This window comes from Amblyomma maculatum, chromosome 1, assembly GCF_055883805.1.
Source record: "Amblyomma maculatum isolate TAMU_Amacu chromosome 1, ASM5588380v1, whole genome shotgun sequence".
NCBI lineage: Eukaryota > Metazoa > Arthropoda > Arachnida > Ixodida > Ixodidae > Amblyomma > Amblyomma maculatum.
This window is the reverse complement of record NC_139344.1, coordinates 96,889,518-96,910,976: the sequence shown is the minus strand read 5'-3', so window position 1 is coordinate 96,910,976 and position 21,459 is coordinate 96,889,518. Positions and strand designations below refer to the sequence as shown.

Genomic DNA, 21,459 nt, shown 5'->3' with positions numbered 1-21,459 from the left:
GATTTCCATAGCTTCCAACTTGCCAAACAGCTCTGGGGAAAGGATTCAGTAGTCTATTGAGGAAGATTTGTTGTTGGCTGTTCATGTTATCTTTCCCTTACACTTGTCTGTTGTGTTTGCCAGTATCGCTCCCTGCTGGTCGATCCATTCCAGCAGCATCTTTCCATCTCGATCTGTTGTTGGGTCAAGCATGTCATTGTGTGCATTGAAGTCTCCCACAATGAAGGGTAGGTTGATGGTTGAGGCGGTGGATGTATGACCAGAAATTTAGTTTTTTCTGGGGATGGACGCATGCCTGTAGAATGAAGTTCAATCTCGATTGTATCTAGTGCTAGTTGCAGCGTCTCCGTTTGTTCTCGAGCCGTATTACGGTACGTGGTCCAGAGCGTGATGTCGTCCGCATATATTGTGAACCATAGGCCATCGATTTTGTCTAGTTGCCATGCGATTTTCGCCATGACGATGTTAAATAAGGTGGGGGAAATGACTGAGCCCTGAGGCACACCCGTGCGGTTTGTAAAATGTTGTGCCGTGTGATTGGTATCGATTTGAATTTCATAGGTTCTATTACTCAGGAAGGATTTCACAAAGTTGATGTGATGACGCGGGCTCCAACGCCAGTGTGGATGAGCGCGTCGACAATGGCTTGATGGCTGATGGTATCGAACGCCTTGTGTAAATCGACAGCTACGAGTATGGTACGGCCTTTGCACCATCGGCGTGCTCTGTTCAGGTTGGTGTGTAGAAGATAAAGGCTGTGTTCCTAGCTGAGGGCGGAAGCCAGTCTGGAACGGGTGAAAGTAATTTGAGGTCTCAAGGTAATGTGTAAGTCGATTGGTGACCATGCGTTCCATTAGCTTACAGACGGTTGAGGTTAGAGAGATCGGTCGCAAGTTGGCAAGTTGCGTGGGGTGTTTTCCAGGCTTGGGAATGGGGATGACTACCGAGTGTTTCCAATGTGGTGGTAGGCAGCCCGTATCCCAGTGCTGGTTGATGAGGTCAAGCAATTTTTCCTTAGTAGGTGTGCTGGAGTTCCGGAGCATGCTCCAAGTGATGCCATCTTTGCTGGGACCGCTGTTCTTTTTAACTTGTGAAAGAGCATATTCGAATTCAAATATGTGTTAAAGGGGGCGTTAATGCCAGTAGAGTCTGTGGATGGAACAGGTGCATAGGTGTCAGGTGGGGGTGGTGAGGCGGGTTGCGGAAAAAAAGTGCGGGATATGCCTCCTGTTCAAGCTCGGTAGCAGTCTGACTAGTGCGGAGGAGAAGGGTTTCTCCGGTATTTGCGGATTTGCTCTTGCCGTTCATGGCCCGGAATACTCTCCACAGCTTGCTGGTGTTGGTCCTATAGGATAAAGTGCTACAAAAGTCAAGCCATCGACTTCTGCTAAGGCGTTTGCTATAGCGGCTTGCCTCAGCAGTGAGGCGACGAAGTTTTAGAAGCTTTTTGTATTCTCTTCCAGATTGGAGATAATCGAGTTCGGCTTGTTTTCTGCTTTCCCATAGGTTAAGCAGGTGAGGGTCAGGTACAGGAACGTACGTCTTCTGTTACTTGTGTGATTGCAGTGGCTGAATCACGGGCGCGTTGAAGGAGTGTTTCGACTGGCAGTTCGGCGAGATGATCGTCTAAAGCCTGTCGGAAGTTTTTCCAATTGACGGTACGAGTATTTCGTTTGCGGCGGCGTAGATTGGACTGGAGCTGTATCCATATAGGGTAATGATCACTGCCCATTGTTTCAGGGCCACATCGCCAATCTTGGATAATGTTGTTGGAGTGCCAGGTCAGATCCGGAGACGTATCATGTTGACCAGGATGCATGCCTCGTCGTGTCGGATAATCGGTGTCATTGCCAAGGTATAGTCCCGCTACCTCTGTGGATGTGATGTGCAGACGTGTTCCGAGAAGACTGGAGCGTCTGTAACCCCATGTTTGATGCTGCGCGTTGAAGTCCCCGCGTCAATGAGCATCTCGTCTTTAGGATGAGCGTCGCGAAGTTTCCGTATCCAGTCAAAACTGACTTCGTGAGGCTTTGCGTGGGGTCTGACGTATGCGCTGACAACTACAATATGTTTGCGGTTGTATCGCACTCGCGCTGCTACGATTTCTTGGTGCAGTGAGCAGAACGCGGATGTGTCAACTTGGGCATGGGGAGTATTTTTATGAATAAATATAGCAGCCTGAGCGCGGATTACAGGGGCGTTTTGGTAACGAGGCGTATGCATGATACTTGGAGAATAAAGTGCCTTGTAGTGACGGATTCCAGGGGATGTTCCGTTTGTTTCTTGAAAAAGGAGAATTGGGGGGCAGCCTATGCGCTCAAACAAGAGATTGAGTTCGTGCGCACAGGTTGCTAGGCTTCGGCAGTTCCACTGAAGGACATCAGGTACGGTTTCGATTGAGGCGGTAGCCATGTTAATCGGTGGGGCGAGGCGGATGTTTATCGACCGCAGCTATGTTGGGACGCTTTGGAGCGGGAGGACCGTTTTCTAGAGCGTCTAGGCGTTGTGCGAGGTGAGCCTGGTCATTCCGTATAAGCTGTTGTTCGGCTGTGAGTTGCGTTTGAGCATTATTGAGTTGCTTACGTTGGCTGCTAATAGTGTCGAGGACGGTAAGCTGCGTCATGACAGTTGCAAGTTGTGTTAAAATCTTTTCTTGTGCGGCTTGTTGTGCTTCGTAAGCGTCAAGTCGTTTCGTGAGAGCGGCCAGTGCTGCAGACTGTGTCGACTGATGGTGGTGGGCGAATCACAATTGATCTGCGTTGCGGAAGGAGGTGCTGCCTGGTTTTGCGGTGCGCTAGGAGGCGCTGTCTGATTTGGCAGAAGGTTTAAGTTGTAAGCAGCATGAGGTGGCGTCACCAGTACCATCGCTGGGGCAGCGGTTCGTTTGGCGTCGTCGCCGCCGCATAAAATGGGAACATGACTTCTTTTCATCGAATCAGGCAAGTACCCCAAACAGATTTGGTATTAAAAAATACTAGCAACAAAACACAATTTATGTGCAAAATTTGAACTTTGAACTGCGAGGATTCCGCGGTTTAACATGGTTTAGCTGGGAGAAGCATTCTACATCGCGCCTCTATATACAGTCTTGAATATTTGGGGGCGCCTGTAATTTTAAAAATTCCTATGCAAAATATACTACCCCATTCGAGCTGAAATAACGTTCACAAAGTAGCAAAATATCGTCTACGTTATCTGATAAGTGATTCAACATCGGTACTTGCCTAGATTTTCCGAAATCGAGAAAAAACTGCTCTCGGCGGCGTGAACAATTTTCGCAGAAGAGAGTCGAAAAGCTGTTTTGACATGGTGCGTCATCTGTCGGGCAGCGAGGCAAGCGCGCCAACGGCCGGGATGGAGCTTGTCTCAATGCTCGACAGATGACGCATCATGTCAAAATAGCTTTTCGACTTCTGCGAAAATTGTGCACGCCACCGAGAGCAGTTTTTTCTCGATTTCAGAAAATCTAGGCAAGTACCGATGCTGAATCACTTATCAGATAATGTAGACGATATTTTGCTACTTTGTGAACGTTATTTCAGCTCGAATGGGGCAGTAGATTTTGCATAGGAATTTTTTAAATCCCAGCCCCCAAATATTCAAGACCCTTGGTTAACATTGGCCATGATGTTGGCCATGCTAGCCATGTTCTTCTACCATGTGCTAGCCGTGCCGCCGCAGCAAATGATCTTAATATACCACAAACGACATTGGTATACAGAAAATTAGATCTCAGCCTAATAGGTACACCGTGGAAAGCAGAAGTGAGAAGTGCGCCTTTCGCTACGAGATAGCCAAGGAGCCTCCATGGAGCCATAGAGTTCCTTCGACTAACTAGAGGGAAAGCTGAGGGCGCTGCACTTCAGCCACCATGGGCGCGCTAAGAATCATGGGCCGGTGTGCTACTTGTTGCGGGACAGTCGGTTTTTCTCGGGTACGTGGAGTGGCGTTACTGCGATGTTTCTTTTTCGTCATCATCATCATTTGAAGGTGCGTACATAGACCGCGAAAGCCATAGTAGCGAAGGCTCAAAAGCAGACGTCGCCAATAAATGGTTTCTGTTTCCCGAAATGCCACTAAAAACTTCCTGAAGTGATTGCGCAACCATAAATATTTTTATAACGTTTTTTTATTTCAAAGTTTGCATATTAAGTGCGAAATATTGGTATTTGTGCTGCTCAAAACTAAGCCAATAGGAGAAAGAGCCATCGCTTATATTTGATAAATCTCACACTGGCATTCTGTTTCTCTCTCTTTTTGCCATTTATAGTCACAATATTCAATCTTAGGACATTATTTATGGTAAAACAACGTTTATCTTTGCATTAGTTTTGGCCAAAAGTTGTAGTTCTGCACTCGGTAGCTCACCGACCCATGATGCTTTGAGCGCCCATGGTGGCTGAACTGGCCGTCTGGAAACTCCATGTAAACGCCCATAGACGGCAGCACAGCTTTCCCTCTAGGCATAGAGTTAATACAAAGACTCTAGAGGGAAAGCTGCCCGTTCACCCAATGCATTCGAGGGGTGACCGCGTGATTGCCGCCATTATCCCACTGTTCATTCGTTGCCAGATGAATTTTACTTGCTAAATCTGGCACATGAAGATGGTTTGAAGCTGGCAACTTAGATCGTGGGAAGATGGCGGCGTGCAGTTAACCGACGGCGGGCGGCTACTGTTCAGTAGGTGCTGTAAACAACGGCAGAATCGTCGCGTGTGGAGCATTTCTTGTGATATATTGCGTCGCGTACCTACTGTAACATCAGATAGGTGTCCTGATTCTTCTGAGTTGTTATCGCAAGGCCGGCTATCCCTGCGATTGTTCCGCGCTTCGCATGCATTTCGTCCGTCGAGCGCACATGCATCTCCTCTGTGCCCGATCACCTGAAAATATGTCAGAAATTTGCTTTGGCGCAAGACGACGACCACAGTATATTAAAAAAAAAAAAAAACAGTGACGAATTCCACAGCAACAGCCCTTGGTGTATCCGGGATATGGCTAGTGCTGCATACAGTAAATGTCAAAGGGTGCTCGTGTGTGTTTACTGTTGATCTGCTACGTCTGCTCGCAAACATGGTTTCCAATTGTTCTACATCATTCCTTTATGGCCAAGAAGGGGCCTGAAAGATTATATAATATGCTTGAAACTTGAAAACAATGTATAGAAATTTCCTACAGTTGTGTTATCGGCAGCGGTTTTTAAAACCTTTGTTCATTTTTGACGCAGTGAGCAGAAACTGTGCTGGCCACAATGATAAATTTGATGATGGCGGCGAACAGTGAGAAGCTCGTTTCCCTGCCCAGCTTTCCCTCTAGAGTCTTTGTATTAACTCTATGCCTCTAGGTAAGAGTAAGAAACTCTATGCATGGAGCAGTGGTAGCATGCGGAGCAAACCGCATGTATCCAAACTAAGTCATAAGAAAGCAAGCCAAACGGCAGCGTGTTGTTGCGAAGCAGACGCTTCGAACTGCTGCGGGACGCTTTGGTGTATCAAGGCAGTTTTATTTCTGCGCACATATCGTTGGGCCGCTCTAGAGAGACCATATTTCGACATAACCATAATCTGCGTGAAGATACTGTGAAAAATTTGTGTAATTTTCTGGCGGAGGTGATTTGAAGCATGTGGCCAGACTTTCCATGCCTTCACTGGGACATTGACATCTGGCTGTCGCATATTGAAGACTCCAGCAGTCGCTGGAAAGAAGCCATCAATAGATGCAACTTCATTCATGCCGTATGAATCTCATTTAGTTGTCATAAAAAGAAAAGAAACTCCTTTTCATTTACTTGAACGTTGCGCTTCTCACTTCTCGCATCTATTTGGCGTATTGGATAACTGTCTAGCTTTTCAACAAGTGCTCATGATACAGTACAGGCATGTTTTAGGCAGTGTTTTGGGCGCGTTTCGTTTTTTGTGGTTATGTAATGCAAGCTGGAAGGAAATGGGGCATTTGAACCTAGCAAAGATGGACGGTATGGGTGCCAGGCGCCACGCTTTTCGTTTGCGCATTGAAGAGAGAGAGAGAGAACTTTGACTGCTCTTTATATTCAAGGGATACAAAAGGGGTAGTGAATGGATGACTGATCCCTTTGTCGTTCCGTGTATCAAACTTGCTGCTTGTATACTTGTTCTGATCGCTAATATAACAAGCAATTCTATCTGACAGATTGTTGAGGTGAGATTTACTGATTTAGTGCAAGTAGTTACCTCTCCGGCTAAGTTGCTTGATGCCTCAGGACAGGAATCAACATGTTGGTACAAAGCTTAGTTGGAGTATAATATAACAAGTGATATGCCATCGTATTTACAGTGTTATGTTCGCTTGCAGTAAACGTAGACTGTGTTGCACGAGCTTAACTGTTATTCATATTTTCATTTTTTAGGTGCAGCTAGTGCTTCCAGGGGTGTCATGGGTTCCCGAGAAGGTACACGCTTTGATGGCTGCCCAGGAATACCAAGTTGTGCATAATGTCCCTGCAAAAGACCTTGTGGCCTGGGACTTAGTGGAATCTTTTGTAAGACAGGGTACGTTAGTAGCAATTTTCTGTAAAGTCATGAAACTAGTTCAGCACACAAGTCAGTTTCTGCCATTGTTATCTCATGGGGCTTGTACATTAAAAAAAAAAAAAAGGAAATACTAAAGCAGAAGGACTGTTTAGATAATACATAATAGTTTGCACCAGCTTACACTGTACTAAATCACGAGACTGTTCCACAGAGCAAATCTGAGTGGGTGGAACAAACGTGAACTACTAAAATGTAAAGGTTTTTGCTGTGATGTTAGTCTTCACTATGAATGCCACTATGATTTGAGTGTAGATCACCTCTAGAGCTCTTGCACACCATTCAGCACCTCTTGCCAAAATGTGTTGCATGTGCTTCAAGCTTATATCTCAGTTTCGAGCCCAATAATCTTTTGGACAGGTTCAGTCCTGTGAAGGTACAAAAGAGTAAGTTAAAAGCTTTGTGCTTTCAGTCAAATACTGACCTACTTGTTGTAGAAAGGGAGCTAGAGATGCAATATATTTTTGGCAGAATATTGAAGGATTTGTGCATTAAAAGCATCTGTGAGCTACTGGACACTACAGCTTGTTTTATCTAGCTTTTTCTGTTTAAATGAATTTTTTATAGGTAAACTGCATTTGCTGTCAGTCAACACAAGTGTGTCCCATGGGAACTGTGTGGCTATCACTGCAGATGGTGAGTGGTCTTCAACAACGCTGCCATTTGCTTTTCTCTGTTTTGAGTAAAGATGCATGAATGAATGAATGAATGAATGAATGAATGAATGAATGAATGAATGAATGAGTGGGTGGGTGGGTGAGCGGGTAGGCTGGTGAGAGGAAGTGAGCTAACAAGGTTTATTTTTCACTGAAAAGAAGATGGATCACAGTCTGTAGCTAGAGAGTTTCTGTGGCTCATTACAGAAGCAGTGAAACAAAGAAAACCAAATGTGCTAATTATTTCCATAGCAAATAATAAAAAAAAAATTAAAGACCACTGCAGAATCTGCATGGAGTAATGCGAAAGCACGGATGTTGCTGTTGTTTGCTTCTAGTTGTTTAATTCACTTCTTGTTTACCCATTTTAGTCTTTGGTACTTTCAAATTGTGCACCAGTTCCTTCCTATGCCCTTTATTGGCTCTACTTCCGGTTTCGTTATGTCACATCCTTGACATCATATTAATTCACTTCTTGCTTATCCATTTTAGTCTTTGTTATTTTCTAATTGCTCACCAATCCCTTCCTATCCCCTTTTTCGGCTCAACTTCCGGTTGCGTGACGTCACCTTAATTGGCTGATTTAATGACTTATTTTAGTATTTGATACATTCAAATACGGCATCAAGCCATTGGCTAATGAGACCATTTTTGCCTTTAAATTTTTTGCCTCTATTTATTACCTAATTAACTTATTTAATTATTTTTCGGACACGACAGTACGTCACCCTCTATCGATTGACACCACTAATTAACCTCTACCACTTCTCAATTACTCGCAACTGCTGTGGAACGATTTTGCTGACGTGGCCTGCAGACAGAAATCTGTGAACATAGCGAAGTAATACTGTCGCATTAATAATCAAGGTAGAAATATTGTCAGCATATGAGTAGACTAGAGCTTCAAGTTACTCGGTTCTATAAATAAAATGTAATGTAAAATTCTTGAGAAGTACCTTTTTTTCTTGTGTGTGTGTGTGTGTGTGTGTGTGTGTGTGTGTGTGTGTGTGTGTGTGTGTGTGTGTGTGTGTGTGTGTGTGTGTGTGTGTGTGTGTGTGTGTGTGTGTGTGTGTGTGTTGTGTGTGTGTTGTGTGTGTGTGTGTGTGTGTGTGTGTGTGTGTGTGTGTGTGTGTGTGTGTGTGTGTGTGTGTGTGTGTGTGTGTGTGTGCGCGCGCGTGTGTTATAACTGAAAAAATGAGGCACCAAAGCCGTAGAGTCTGTCTACCTTAACTTACTTGTGTATGCAACAGTATCCATATATATGTCTTTGGGTTTTAATATACCAAGTGACATAACAAAATCACCATAGGAGAAGAGAACCTGGAGTAATATATTATATCAGGTTCTCTTCTCCTATGTAAGGGGGTGGAAGTGCTGCTCTATTTGCTCCATGCTGCTTCAGACTGCTTTCTCTGCTCCATCCTGCTTCAAAATGCAATATTGCTCCAAAATTGCTCTAAACTGGCTGCCTCGATGTTCTGCTATTAAATTTAGCAAAACACAGGAACAATGTCAAAGCACTGGGGGCAAATATATAACGCATCTTGCACTGGGCTTAAGGGCTTAATACAAATAAAATTTTTGTAAGGGAGGGAACCATGAAGGCTAATAAGTAAATATTTGTTCGCAAGTATATTTATTATGAGCCACAGGTGATTGCGAAAAAAAACAACTGTGCTATGCATCTGACATAGCACCTCCTCCCAGCATTTTGAATTGCTGGTAGAGAGAGAAGCGAGAGCAGCAAACGAAGCAGATAGCACAAAATACTGTGAGCTGTTAGGAAACTTGTCCGACTGCACAAACTGCATGAGTTATTGTAATGGCGCTGTTGTGAAAACAAGACTTCACCATCGAGCCTCTTTGTCAATGGCATGCTTGCCAGGCCTACAGCAGATAAATCATCCTTGCAATGTTATAGTTGATACGCCAAAGGTGTCGGTCATTAGGAAGCTTGCTTCTCAAGAGTGTTGGAGAGCCATACAGGGCCTATGCGACTAAGTTAAAAATGAGCCCCAGCATTGCTCAAGCAAGGAAAGGACTGTTGGCAGGAGGCAGTGAAATAAAAAAAGCTGAAGGATTAGTGCCATCTATCTTTCCTAATGGCACTGCTGACCAATGCTCAGGAATTTATCAGCATAGACATAGGATCGAAAAGGATATGCACAAGATAATCTGAACTCTAAATTAGTGGCACTGCTTGAGCACATCGAAGTGGTAGACTCGACATTTGAATCTTTGAAATCAAAATAGCAAATGCTTTAGGTTCAGTTATGAAATGCACCAGCAATCATTCCGTTTACTACTAGTCTGTTCCAAGTTGTTGCTAAGACCAGCGTGTGTTACATTTATCTTGGCATGCTTTGGCTGTTTGTTTTGCCAGAGTTGACTGCAAAGTTGGAAAGACATTGAACTTGCATAAAAATGGATCAGATTGGTGGTTTTGTATTTTAGAAAGAGAAAACTGCAATTATCAAAGGCATTTATCCTTAGAAACTTGCTCCTAAACTTAATTCAAATGCTTCAAAATTAACATTTCTTTGCTCCAAAGCTGCTCCAAAATGCTCAAGCCTGCTTCCACCCCTACCTATGGTGATTTTGTAATGTCCCTATAGTAGCCAGTATTCAAAGAGGACATTAATACGAATAACCTTACATTGAAGAAAAGGTGCTGTGTATGAGCTGTGTGTTAAAAGCTGTGCACATGCTCTACACTGTGCTGCTTCCCATATATTGTGAGGCATATTTAAGACCCATTTTCTCAGTTACTACAAGGGATGTCCAAAAAGTAATGCTCCCCATCGTTTTTTCTCAAACTGTTTATTCAAGTTTTAAGAAGTTCACAAAGGATACAGCCACATATTTTCCGGACCTATATTACTTCTCAGTGTAATATCCGTTAGCTTACAAGACTTACAAGCTTCAGGCGATAAAGCACAACGGCACAAGGTCTAGACGAGAGAAGGGGACAAACATAGTGCTTCTCTTCTCTAGGCCTTGTGCCGTTGCTATGTCTAACCAATCTGAAGCTAGGTCTAACCAACTAGCCCACCATTTTATGCTGTAAAGACTTACAGGGCTTTGTGCCACCAGGGAACAAGGGAATGCAGGCTTTCTCTGTGCCAGCTTTCCTCCCTGGTAATGTTGTCCGCCCCACACTGGCCTGAAAACAAATGGAGCGATTGCCAAATTTGTCTGGACTATACTTTCCCATCCTTCTTACAGTCCTTATTTGGCACCATCTATTTTCATCATTGCACCTTCGCAGATCTAGATTTTAGAATGAGGGCGTCATCTGTGCCATGAAGACATGGCTGCACCAGAGGGAAAAATGCCGGTACAAAGAAGGCACGCATGCCTTTAGTTCATTGGTGGTGCAAAGCCATACAACTTGATGGAGATTACATTAAAGAGTAACAAGTTTCAGCAGATATGCGGCTGTACTCTTTACTTATTTCATTAACTTTGAATAAACAGTGTTTGAGAAAAAAAAAAATTAGGGGCATTAAGTTCTGAAAATCCCTCATACATGCTTAGGTAATTTGAGTTCGTTTCTTTTATTCACAATTCTGTTTTTTAACTGGTTATTGTATTGCAGCAAATATTTACAGTTCTAGTAATTTTTGTTCCTAATCAGCAATTTTTTTTCTTGTTTGCGTGTAATAAAATTTTAAACAAGATCTAAGAAATAAGCATGCACCTTTCCAGTTGAGTAGCTTAACTTTGATATGTAGATAAAGAAAAAAAAAACGATGTCTTTTTTTTCTTATAATAATGAGTCAATTCAATCAAAATGTATTGAGATGGTTAAGGTTAAAGGTGGTAAACATATTTACTACAATTTTAGTATCATAAAAAGAACCACAGTTCTAATACTAGCCAGTATACCTATGAAGTCAGTATGATTAGCACTTCATGCTTCTTTCCTCATCAGTTTTTTCCTGTAGCCTTTTTAGTGATTTGTTCTGCCCCTTTTTTGCCAAGTACTTTCAACGATGGTCCACCTCATGTGACCATGTCACAAAATAACATCCTCGTGATGGTATTTCAAATGCGTTAGTAAGCCATGAAAATATCTCAGGCCATTAAATTGGGCCATGTTACTATCACAGAATATGAGCTCTGTGTCTAAGAGTATAATTAAGAGATGTGCATTCAAAAGAAGTCATTCTTTGGTGCATATTGTCGGACTATATGTTTAAATGGCAAATAGTCTGACAGTTAGGGGCATTGATCAAATTTGATACACTGTGTATTACAAAGTTATAGTTGTAAGGTAAATGCAGAATGTGACATGGTTATTGTTTATGAGATCATAAAAAATGTAGGATATGGATAGAGTAACTTTATTTTCAAGGTGGAATAGTGCAACACATAAGGGTGACAAGGTAGGAGCTATTATGTGTTGCGCTAAAAAGGATTTCACTTTGAAAACATGAACCAACTTTCTCCGAGAACTTCTTTCTAGGTGGTTATTATAAGGTTTTCTTTTTACTTTTCCTGCTGGTTTGATTTTGGAGGAGGCTGTGCCAAGCTGTGTACTTGTCAAGGTTCAAGTTGTGCTTTATGTTTCTACTCTAACTTGGAGGCAGATTGACTTAACATTGTTGTTTAGGAATATTGCATTTTTGTTATGAACTAAATGTTTAATTATTCACTTTTGCAATGCACCTGAAATTTTAAAATGCACACATTTCATTTTGATATTTTTTTTTTCTTGCTCCTTATTATGCCTGCTGTTTTCAGGTGGACTTCATTTGTCTCTGCAGGAAGATCTGTTTCGGATGTCAGGACTTGAAGGCTGTCCTTCAAAAACAGGCAATTACAAAGAACATTGTGTTTTTGGTAAGAAAAGTGATGAATATTTTGTTGTTTAGTGCAAAAACTTCAATCCTTTATTTTTAAAGGGACACTAAATGAAGCATTGTGGTAAAAACGAGAAGCTAGATGATTGATTAGTTTTTGAGCACAATGCCATCTTGTTTTCTACTTGAAAAAGTTACTGCACTGCTAAAAAAATGCAAATGAGGTCCCTGATTTCTTTCCCTTTTAGACCCCCAAAAAACACCCTTAATGTTACATCATTTTTACGATGCGATCTCTGCAATGAATAGAAAAAAAATGCAAATATCCTGGCCAATCAAAGATGTAAATGAAAACAAAACCACGTTTTTTGTAGCCTCAGCTTTCACAAAAGGGTGTCAGTGACCCTGAGAACTTGCGCTTGGCTTGTGCTTCTGAAGTTACCGACCTGCTGTGCACAATTGCTTCACACATAATGGCTGAAAAGCATGTCAAGCAAGTGATGTTCCATATCTTTGCATCTCAAGGGCACGTTGTTGAATTGCTTTTCTATTTAGGTGATACCTATTGTCCTCTTTGATGCGTTATTGCATGTTTTGAAAGTGATAAGCCAATTATGTCTGGCAAATAATTCACATGACTAGGCATTTTGAGGCGCATTTCTTGTGGCATGTTTCTGCAGCCTTTTAGTTCTAGCAATTTTCTGTTGTATCTGTGGTCTGTTTTTAATAAAAGGGATGTAAATGTGAGCCAGGATATATCGAAATATTGTTTATATATCTGAGAGTGAGAACTTTCTTTTCAAGGGCTCTTGAGAGTCAGGTGCATTTGTTCAGAGGTGAATGTTGTGCACCTGCATAGGGTAAATTCCACACTTTTCCTGTAAAGGGCTATTCACTGCTAAGGTATTAATTCAAGGCACTTAAAACCTAAAAGAGCAGCGCAAAAGAAGCTATGATTGCAGTGCCATCCAGCATAAACAACTGAAAGCAAGAGAAAATACAGGCAGCTGGTGATGTTTAACAACCCTTTATAAATAAATATAAAGGTTTTCGACATCCAGTTTTCGGATAGATCTTCATTGAAGGCAAGTTCATTGAAGGCAGTGAAGGCAAGTTCCAGTGGTGGCCAGGATGATGAAAAAAATCTTGATTTGCTCACCAGAGAACTCTTAGCAGTCCTCCTTCAGAGAAAGTTTGAAGATAATTTTCTAGCTTCAACTCTTTTGTTAACTCTAGTGTCAACAAATGAAGTGCTCTAATTTTGAAACTTGTGCTTCCCGCACCTTACACGGTGCTGGCGGTGCTGAAAGTTAAATTGGTTCACCTGTGAACTGCATTTTTTAATTGCGTTATGCTAGCTCTTTACACATTTTGCTGTTGCGGCAAAATGAGACATCTTTGCGAAAATTGCCTTTGAGGAGTGTTATGTGGCATAGGTGTTATGCGTAATACTTGAAAATGGCCTATAGAAAAAACTTTTGCTTGCTTTTTTTCTTCTTAAAAACGATGAATTAGACTTAGTGTACATGGATCTTCTCGTGGTATCCGCCTATGACTGCTAAATAATTTATAATTGAATTTTTTTCTTGATGCTGTTTCAGTTTTGGCTTTATCTGCCGAATGATGGCTGTGACATGTAGTCAGTGTTTGTTTAATGTAAGGCATGAAAAAAAAAAAAAAGCAATATAAGTGCCAATATATTGTGTTGTCATTCTAGTTCCTGAAGCAGGCAGACAGATTTAGGTGTTTAAGTGATACAGTACTATGTGTCAATTATATTGCTGGTTTTTTTGTGCCTCACATGACCTAAGCATTAATTTCGAGTCACAGCCATCGTTTGGTTGGTGACAGGTATAAATTATTTAGTGGTCACGGGTAAATACCACATTGCTCCTTGTATTTTAGGGTTCTCAAACTTTCTTGCCTCAAGGAACCCCAACAACCATCAGCATGTGCCAAGGCCCCCCTTTACTTTGTTGTCACAGTTAAGCGCATTTGCTTGTGCATGGACCCGGCCTGGTTTTTCTATCATTTAGTTCACCTTTCTAAGCTTCTGTTTGTTTTCTGGTCTTTGGAAACAGTTGGTTTCTTATTAAATGCCCACCTCTCATTAATGCTCAGATCTCAAAATCTAGAACAAGAATGCAGAAAACTGCTGTCACAAGACCAAATTTCCATCTCATTTGCACGCTTGGTCAACGCTAGCAGCTCGACTGGTTGGGGTGCTTACAGAATCATGGGGCAGCTCTCCCAACTTACATTGGCGATTTGCTCCTCTCTGTTCGGGTGGTAGCGTGGAGTAGACATATTTTTCTATTTCGGCAGATACTGTATATTTTCGGTGCCAGTGTGCTCATTAGATGCAGAACTTCACCCTGGCGTTGCCACTGACGCCACAAAATTGAGGAACGAGCTGGGATAAGAAAAGCAAACGCTGTAAAGTAGCTTGCAAACTACAAGGAATTGTGGCTGGTTCGACGCATAGCAAGGTGTGGGACTGGAAAAGTAGTAGTGGGGGGTGCTTGTGGAACCCACAAAAGCAGCTTGATCTATAGAACCCAGTTTGAGAGCCCTTGGTGTATTTTATTGTTTAACGTGTCATTTGAAAGAAGAAAACATGCAATTAAATTTAGTGTTTATAGACCTTCAACACCCTATGTCTCAAATTCACAACATACCATTTGTTTTTCTTTAGGTAGCACTCTCGGGGGGGGTGCATAATATTTAGCATCATGTAAAGGAAACTGTATGAACGAAAAGGGGCTAAGAATATGCGACTTCCATTTAGCGTTCAAAAAGTACTCAAGGGAGTCATGGCATTTATTAGACAGAAAAAAGTCTACTGCTCCTGTGCCTTCGAATTGTTTCTTTCACACACCTTGGAAAACCGGCATGAAATGGACCAAATGCAAATTTTAGCAATAAACAACATAATGATTTCCCATATTTTATCAGCAGTGATAAGCTCACCTATAATGGAGGTAATGGTTTTTTTGTCTTTCACAATTTGTGCCCCAAAGTGCTAATGTAGTCATCGTGCCAGAACTGCAGGCAGTGCCATCATCAACAGCATTCATTGATCTCTATTGAGAAAAGCTTTTTGTCTGCATGAAAACAAGCATTTTGCAACTTGTGAAATTAAACCATGGGTTCAGTTTTAAAGAAAACATAAACATGTCATTTGTTTCTATGAGTGGGAGGACTATAGGCAGGAACACGTAAAAAGAGGCATTGGAAATTTTTCAGCTATCATGAAAGTAGGGCAAATGATGGTAAGATTGTTCTTCATGGTTGTCAGCTGGGATAAATAACATCAATTTACAGTGTTTATAAATAATAGCATGCAAGGTGGGACCATAAAGACTTAAAGTAGATGCCTGTCTCTTATGCTGTCGGGCAATATGCTGGTGGAAACTGATGAGATTTATTGCGCGAAATGCTAATTAAAGCATATGAAAGAGCTTAGAAAACTTTTTTTGTTGTTGTTGAGTGTTTCATCACTTCTCTGGAAAGTAAAAATAGCAGAAGATGCTGCTGACGTGCTAAACATGTAGTCAGATCAGACAGAAAGAGGAAAAAGTTATCTTTTGTTGTGATATCTTATTGACTGGTCTACCTAGAATATTGCATCATAGGAGTTGCTGTCTCCTTTTTGTTTGTTTCCATAGTTTTATAACTCCACTGTCTGGCAATAAATGTTATGTGCGAAATTTTCTGCAGGGTCAACCATAGACATGCAGAAGCAGTGCTTTCGCCCCGGAAAAAACAATTATGAGCATACGCTGCGCTCCCTTGAGCGATGTGGTGATCTTGTGGCTCAAGATGTGGCTGTCTTCTGGGAGCCTCCACCAGAGCATGTAGGCCTGTCACCCCTCTCCTGTGGATCTTATTTCATCCATTCTGGCCATACCGTCACAACATGCAAGCCAAGCTATCGCTCTACTACAGAGGTGTGTCAGGATGTTCCTGCCACACTGACGACCTTGGAATGGCAAGAAGAGGAATTGCTCTCAATTCACGAGTGGCTTGGAGCTGTTGTCTGTGGAGTTAACTCAAAGTGCTCAAGGTGGGTCATTTATGTTGCCAATCATACTGAAAATTTTCGAGATGAAGAGCTAGCTTTTCCTGCCAGTGGTTGCATGTTTGTTTTTAATATATCATAATGATAAAACTTCTAACAGTATAATTGCTGCTACCAGGTTGGTTTTGTCCATTGTGGCTGAGAGAGATTGAGAATTCGGAAAATGAAATGGTGACGTAAGATGACATGGTTTGAAATGGCTCAGGAGTGGAAGTGCTGCTCCATTTACTTCATTCTGCTCCAAACTGCTTTCCTTGCTCCATGCTGCTCCAAATATAGTTAAAAAAGTGCTCCAGACCGGCTGCCTCAATGTTTTGCCATCAAATTTAGCAGAACACGGCCTTGCCGTATAGTGGAACATTAAAGGCATTGCCTGCAAAAAATGCGATCAGATGCAATTTGATTTAGCGATTGTGAAGAGTGTAGCAAGGTGTTGGCCTCATGTGAATTGCGTATGCACAATATGGAGGCCAATATAATCAAAACGATGGCAGTGCACAGGTGGCAGAAATATAACGCATCTCATTCTGAGCCTAATACGTAGAACCTAGATGATACGAATCTCACGGGGTCGTGAAAATATTCGTATCATCCAAACATTTGTATCATCAAAACAAACGAAAATATGTATGCAGAAGCATAGGAAAGGCAGTCGCGTATATCTGTTTACATCTGAGAAGGTTTATTACGGTCGCGCGGTCATAGCTCGCCATTCGCGGCGCACACAGCGCGACAGGCGATCGCGACGTCGGCGACACGCGGGATGCGTGCTTCCGAGGACTTCTCGCGCATCACGACAAGAGATGACGACAAGCCAGCCGCGCGGCACCGCAGACTGCTCGCGATGCGTACAGCGCAACTAGCAGTCGCGAAGTCTATGATGTGCGGCCTGTGCGCGCCCGCCAACTACTCACGGCAGCGCGCCGCTGCAAGCCTTTCGCGGCGCTGAAAACGATCGCAATGCCAGCGATGTGCGATCCACCCGCATCTTGTCATATTTTGTAAGAGATGCATGCATAGTCAGCAAAGCATTGAATGTTGAATAAAATGTAATGAAATTGGCTTTTATTGTAAATTAGGAAGTAAAAAGGGCCATTATTAAAAGCACCTGAGCCTACAAACACATTTCAAAACATAATCCATTTGCTCCAAAACTTTTATTTTATAGCTCCAAAATGCTCGAGCCGCTTTCATCCTGGATTGCTCAAAAGTGTTTAAAAATGTTGGTGCACTTGGAAAATAGTGATGAATCAGATGACTGGCTTAATGAGCATTGCAAACGTGTCCAAACTCATGCTAGACTTAAAGAGTGAATTCTGCAGGGATCTCGTAAACTGGTTTCTTAAGCAGTTTAGGAGTTGACCTGTTAAGAAATATGAGCAGGAAAAGGCCGCAATAAGTCAAACCTCGTTATAGCAGACTGGTCTAAAATTGTTACATTGTTTTATGTATCCAAAATTCGTAACATATAAAATGTTGTCAAAATGCACATAATGGCATCATAATTAAGTCAGTGGAGGGATGGCAATTCAGTTGGCCATTACCAAAGAGAAGGGAGAAGCCTATTCTGAAGTTATAGTGCTGTTTTCAAGGTGGCTGCAGAAATCAAAATCAGACCAGTTAGGTTGGCTTCTCTGCACATTGCCACCAGCATGCATGCAGCGGCAGTAATTCAAGCACAGCTAGGGTGGCTGCTGCACTTTTACACCATTGTCGCATGAAAAACAGTACACCGGGAAAGCACTGCATGATGGCTACTGCAAGGCTGCAGCTGTCCTCGTCGGTTGCTTCCAGGGCAGTCGTCAGAAGCGAGAGGTGAAACCAGCTGTGCAAACTTATGCCAATTGCCTAGCCATTGTGTGAGCGCTTTCTGCACCGCCACCAACCACTTGCGTAATGCAGTGAAGCCTGCCACCTTCCGTCTGCCATCAGAGTGGGCACTGCTTAGTGGTGTTGGACGGGTTGCATATCCATTTTACATCAAACTGTGTTCACTGTACAAAATGAAAATTGTATGTATTCACTAGAAAATATCAGGGTTTGATATAGCCAATAGTTTATTATGCCCATGTTCGATATACTTAAGTATGTTAGAAGCATTTAAGGAGACAAGGTTTGATTTCCGTAGATAAATTGAAGCTGTTTTTGCACACCCTTTAACTACTCACATATCTAATGTATGTAAGATGAAGCTAAGAAAATGTAAAGTTCTTTCAGTCTGGCTTAGGAAACAGGTTTGAGAAAAGGCAGTGAAAAGTGGCTATGCTTAATTTTTCAAATCATGCTGTTTTAAGGCTGAAACACGTTGTGTTTATACATCTTTAACCATATTACTGGTTGGAAGGCTACCAGTCATGGCTTGCAAACATGTAACCTTTTAATGATGAGCAGTGCACAAGATCACGACCTCAAGCTGCAGCATGCTTATAGTCAACTACTGTTGATTTTAATAACATGCATAGAGTTGCAACCAAAATAATATGGAGCATGCTGTAGTGTTCTAACTCTTATCACGTGCTACGTAGAGGTGTGAGGAAGGTTTTATTGCTTGTGCACCAGCAAACTGACAGTACTTGCCAGGTTACATATTTGATGGTTCCTAGTTTTTGGTAGCTAAGGTGGGAGAAAAGTTTATTATTTTTATCAGCAATAATATTATTATGGGCGTAACTGTACATATAAAGGGCCATGAAGCAATATTTATTAAGGTTAGAAAACAGTATGGGCGGTCTGGTTTCCATGTTTGCCACTGCACTTCAAAATTGTTTAGCTAGCTTCATTAACACTGATGATAATGATTAAAAATGATGCTCCTCCTCTACTTCCTTAAAGGGGTTGAGAAACCAAAATCTGGGGCTATAAATATTCTGCTATAAAAACCCATCCCACCCACGTTACTTGAGCATGCTTAATGAGACTGCTTGCCCAGGCCATTCTATGTCAGAGGGAATGAAAAGCTAAGAATGCACAGTCAGGTATCACTCTAATTTGGTGTGAAAAGCTAATTTTTTTTAATTATTTGTAAATTATAGGGTCCATTCAGAGCTTTTAAATTTGACGCGAATACTCACAGAGACTACCTCTATAGATTTGTTACAATATGATCATCAAAGTCATTTCATGTCCCTTCATAAGGCTTCAAGTACTCCAAGAATCATATTACATATGCTTTCAGTGGACTGCCACTAAAGTTGCATTATTTTGGCCACAAAGTTTTTGCAAGAATAAATGGAGGGAGCATGCCTGCTGTTCTTGTTTACAAATATTATCAGCAGGTCAACCTCTTTCTTTAATAAAATTTGGCAATTGCAAAGCAAGCTGTAGTCAAGAATTTGACATTATTTAAGTAAAATATCCTTAACAGGCTGCTTGGCAGTAAGCAAAGCAAAGCAACGGTTACAAATGTGCACAGTCTTAACTGCTGTAACCGACTCTTCGTTCGTCATGCAAACCAAATTGCTTTCTAAGGACCACAGGCTGGGGGCATAGCCGGAATGACTAAATAAACAAATAACTGGAACTGAAATAAAATGAGAGGAAAACCGGAAGTTAATTTATTTACTGAGCTTAGGTGGGAATTCCATCTGGAAATCTTTTACTGGTGTCTTCTGCACCATTCTGAACAAAAAATACACAACTAAAATATGGCGTCCCCACTCCTTTAATGTTTACTGTTAAAGCAGTGGACACTATTTACCGTTTTTACATAACCACTTGACATTGAGAATTGTGTGTCCTGACTATAATACATGTTTATTTCTTGCAGGGTTGACAATGATGCAAGAGGGGCATTCATTAGTAGCTATCATTGCCCTGAGCCAAGCACAGAAGTATCTCGCCTCTTTGTGGCTGATTGGAGAGGCTTCTTCACTCCAACCTCTGCCATAGAGCTTCTGTCATTACTGAGGTAAATGCACATGTATGCACGTTTGACATGTGGCCTGTAAGCAAAATCCGATTAAGTGCTTCCTTGGAAGTACATTTTGCCAGGTGAAAGCAGTGAATCTGGGTGGTTTTTCCACTGCCAGAATGATGTGCTATTTGCTTAGTGATGGCATGTCTTTTGTTGTATCATAAGGAAGAATAACTGACTTTCAATGTATGATAATGGCTCTCTATAACTGCTTGTAATTTCAACATGCAAGCAGAAACAACTTGTACTGTGGTATTTAAAGAAAAAAAAGTCTATTGTGATGATTTTAGCTACTGAAAAATTCCAAGCAAGTTCCCCCACTCATTCAAGCACTAACTTCACTGCTAATTTCACATTTCTGCGTCGTTCCAAGAAAGCCCCGATATCTTCAGTGTTAATAAAGTTGACTTAAAATTTTTACACTGTAGTAACAAGTAACGGAATACCAATCACTTGTACACTTTTCCTAGCTTTGATAAATATCATTTCATAGTCTCTTTAAAATGACAGGGAAGCTTTAGAAAGGAGAATCTTAATGTTGTGAGAGACATGGTGGTCAAGATTACTTGTTGAATGGGACAACTCGTGAAATCCAAGAGAGGTTGGATGCCTCTATTTTTGCTGGTAACTTTTTGTATGTGGTGCTCATTTTTTTGTATTTTCTCTTTGCAGACAATACATGGTTCAAGAAGGACTACCATTTTTTGGCCTAGTGCTTCACAAATTTGATAGTGATCCAACTCGAATAACGAGTAACAGTCAGAGTCTGCTGTTAAGCTATGCTTCAGAACTCAGTATTATTTGCACACAAGATGGACACCTTTGTCTTTTTAGATCTCCAAAGTGACAAAAAGGAAAAGGGCCGGGCAGACATTATATTCATCATAGGCTGCAGTTAAAAGATGAAATTGAAGGTTATCTCCGTTGAAGGCAAAGCCAGTTTCTTCGTGTTTTGGATCAGTACCATGGTTTAGGGTAGTGAACATTAGAAAAAAAAAAAATGCTTTTGAATACTTCACACGTTGGCCTTCTCACATTGCACATTGATCAGATGGTATTGCTCTGTGCCACATGGTATCATCACTGGAAATCTTGCATCAGCATCATAAAAACACACAAACTGTATATTTGCTGCATTAAAATTCGAGCGATGCTCTGAAACGAATTCAGTCAATTCTATTCTCTTAATTACCAAGACCCTCCTGAACTAAAGACCTGCACTGAAAGGAGCCCTAAGAGCTGTGGGCACCAACTTCCGTTTGGCTATTGAGCACATTCAGTTGCCCTGTGTATCTGCCACATTTTTGCACTTGCAATTAATTACACTGATTAGGCCTTTTCTCCTCTCTCAAATCATCAATTAAAAAAGTTGCAATGGCAACTTCTTTCGCTCTAGGGCAGAAATAGAAAGCATTTTCTGTTCTGCTTCCTTGGTTTT

The 21,459-nt window shown here is 41.7% G+C and overlaps 1 protein-coding gene across 4 annotated transcripts; it reads left to right on the top strand.

Moving 5' to 3' along the window:
* Positions 1-2,493: 2,493 nt before the first annotated feature.
* LOC146203257 (ribonuclease P protein subunit p40-like) lies at positions 2,494-21,059 on the top strand. 4 transcript variants are annotated; one of them, XM_084588624.1, is made up of 7 exons: positions 2,494-2,512; positions 6,386-6,527; positions 7,134-7,202; positions 11,969-12,067; positions 15,748-16,093; positions 19,875-20,015; positions 20,694-21,059. In XM_084588624.1, exons 2-7 carry the CDS (start codon positions 6,440-6,442, stop codon positions 20,866-20,868), a joined length of 918 nt encoding a protein of 305 aa, XP_084444750.1. In that variant the 5' UTR covers positions 2,494-2,512; positions 6,386-6,439; the 3' UTR covers positions 20,869-21,059. The 4 variants fall into 4 exon arrangements, with proteins under 4 accessions (XP_084444750.1, XP_084444747.1, XP_084444748.1 ...); XM_084588621.1 differs by lacking the exon at positions 2,494-2,512 and adding an exon at positions 5,403-5,735; XM_084588622.1 differs by lacking the exon at positions 2,494-2,512 and adding an exon at positions 5,893-5,974.
* Positions 21,060-21,459: the final 400 nt, after the last annotated feature.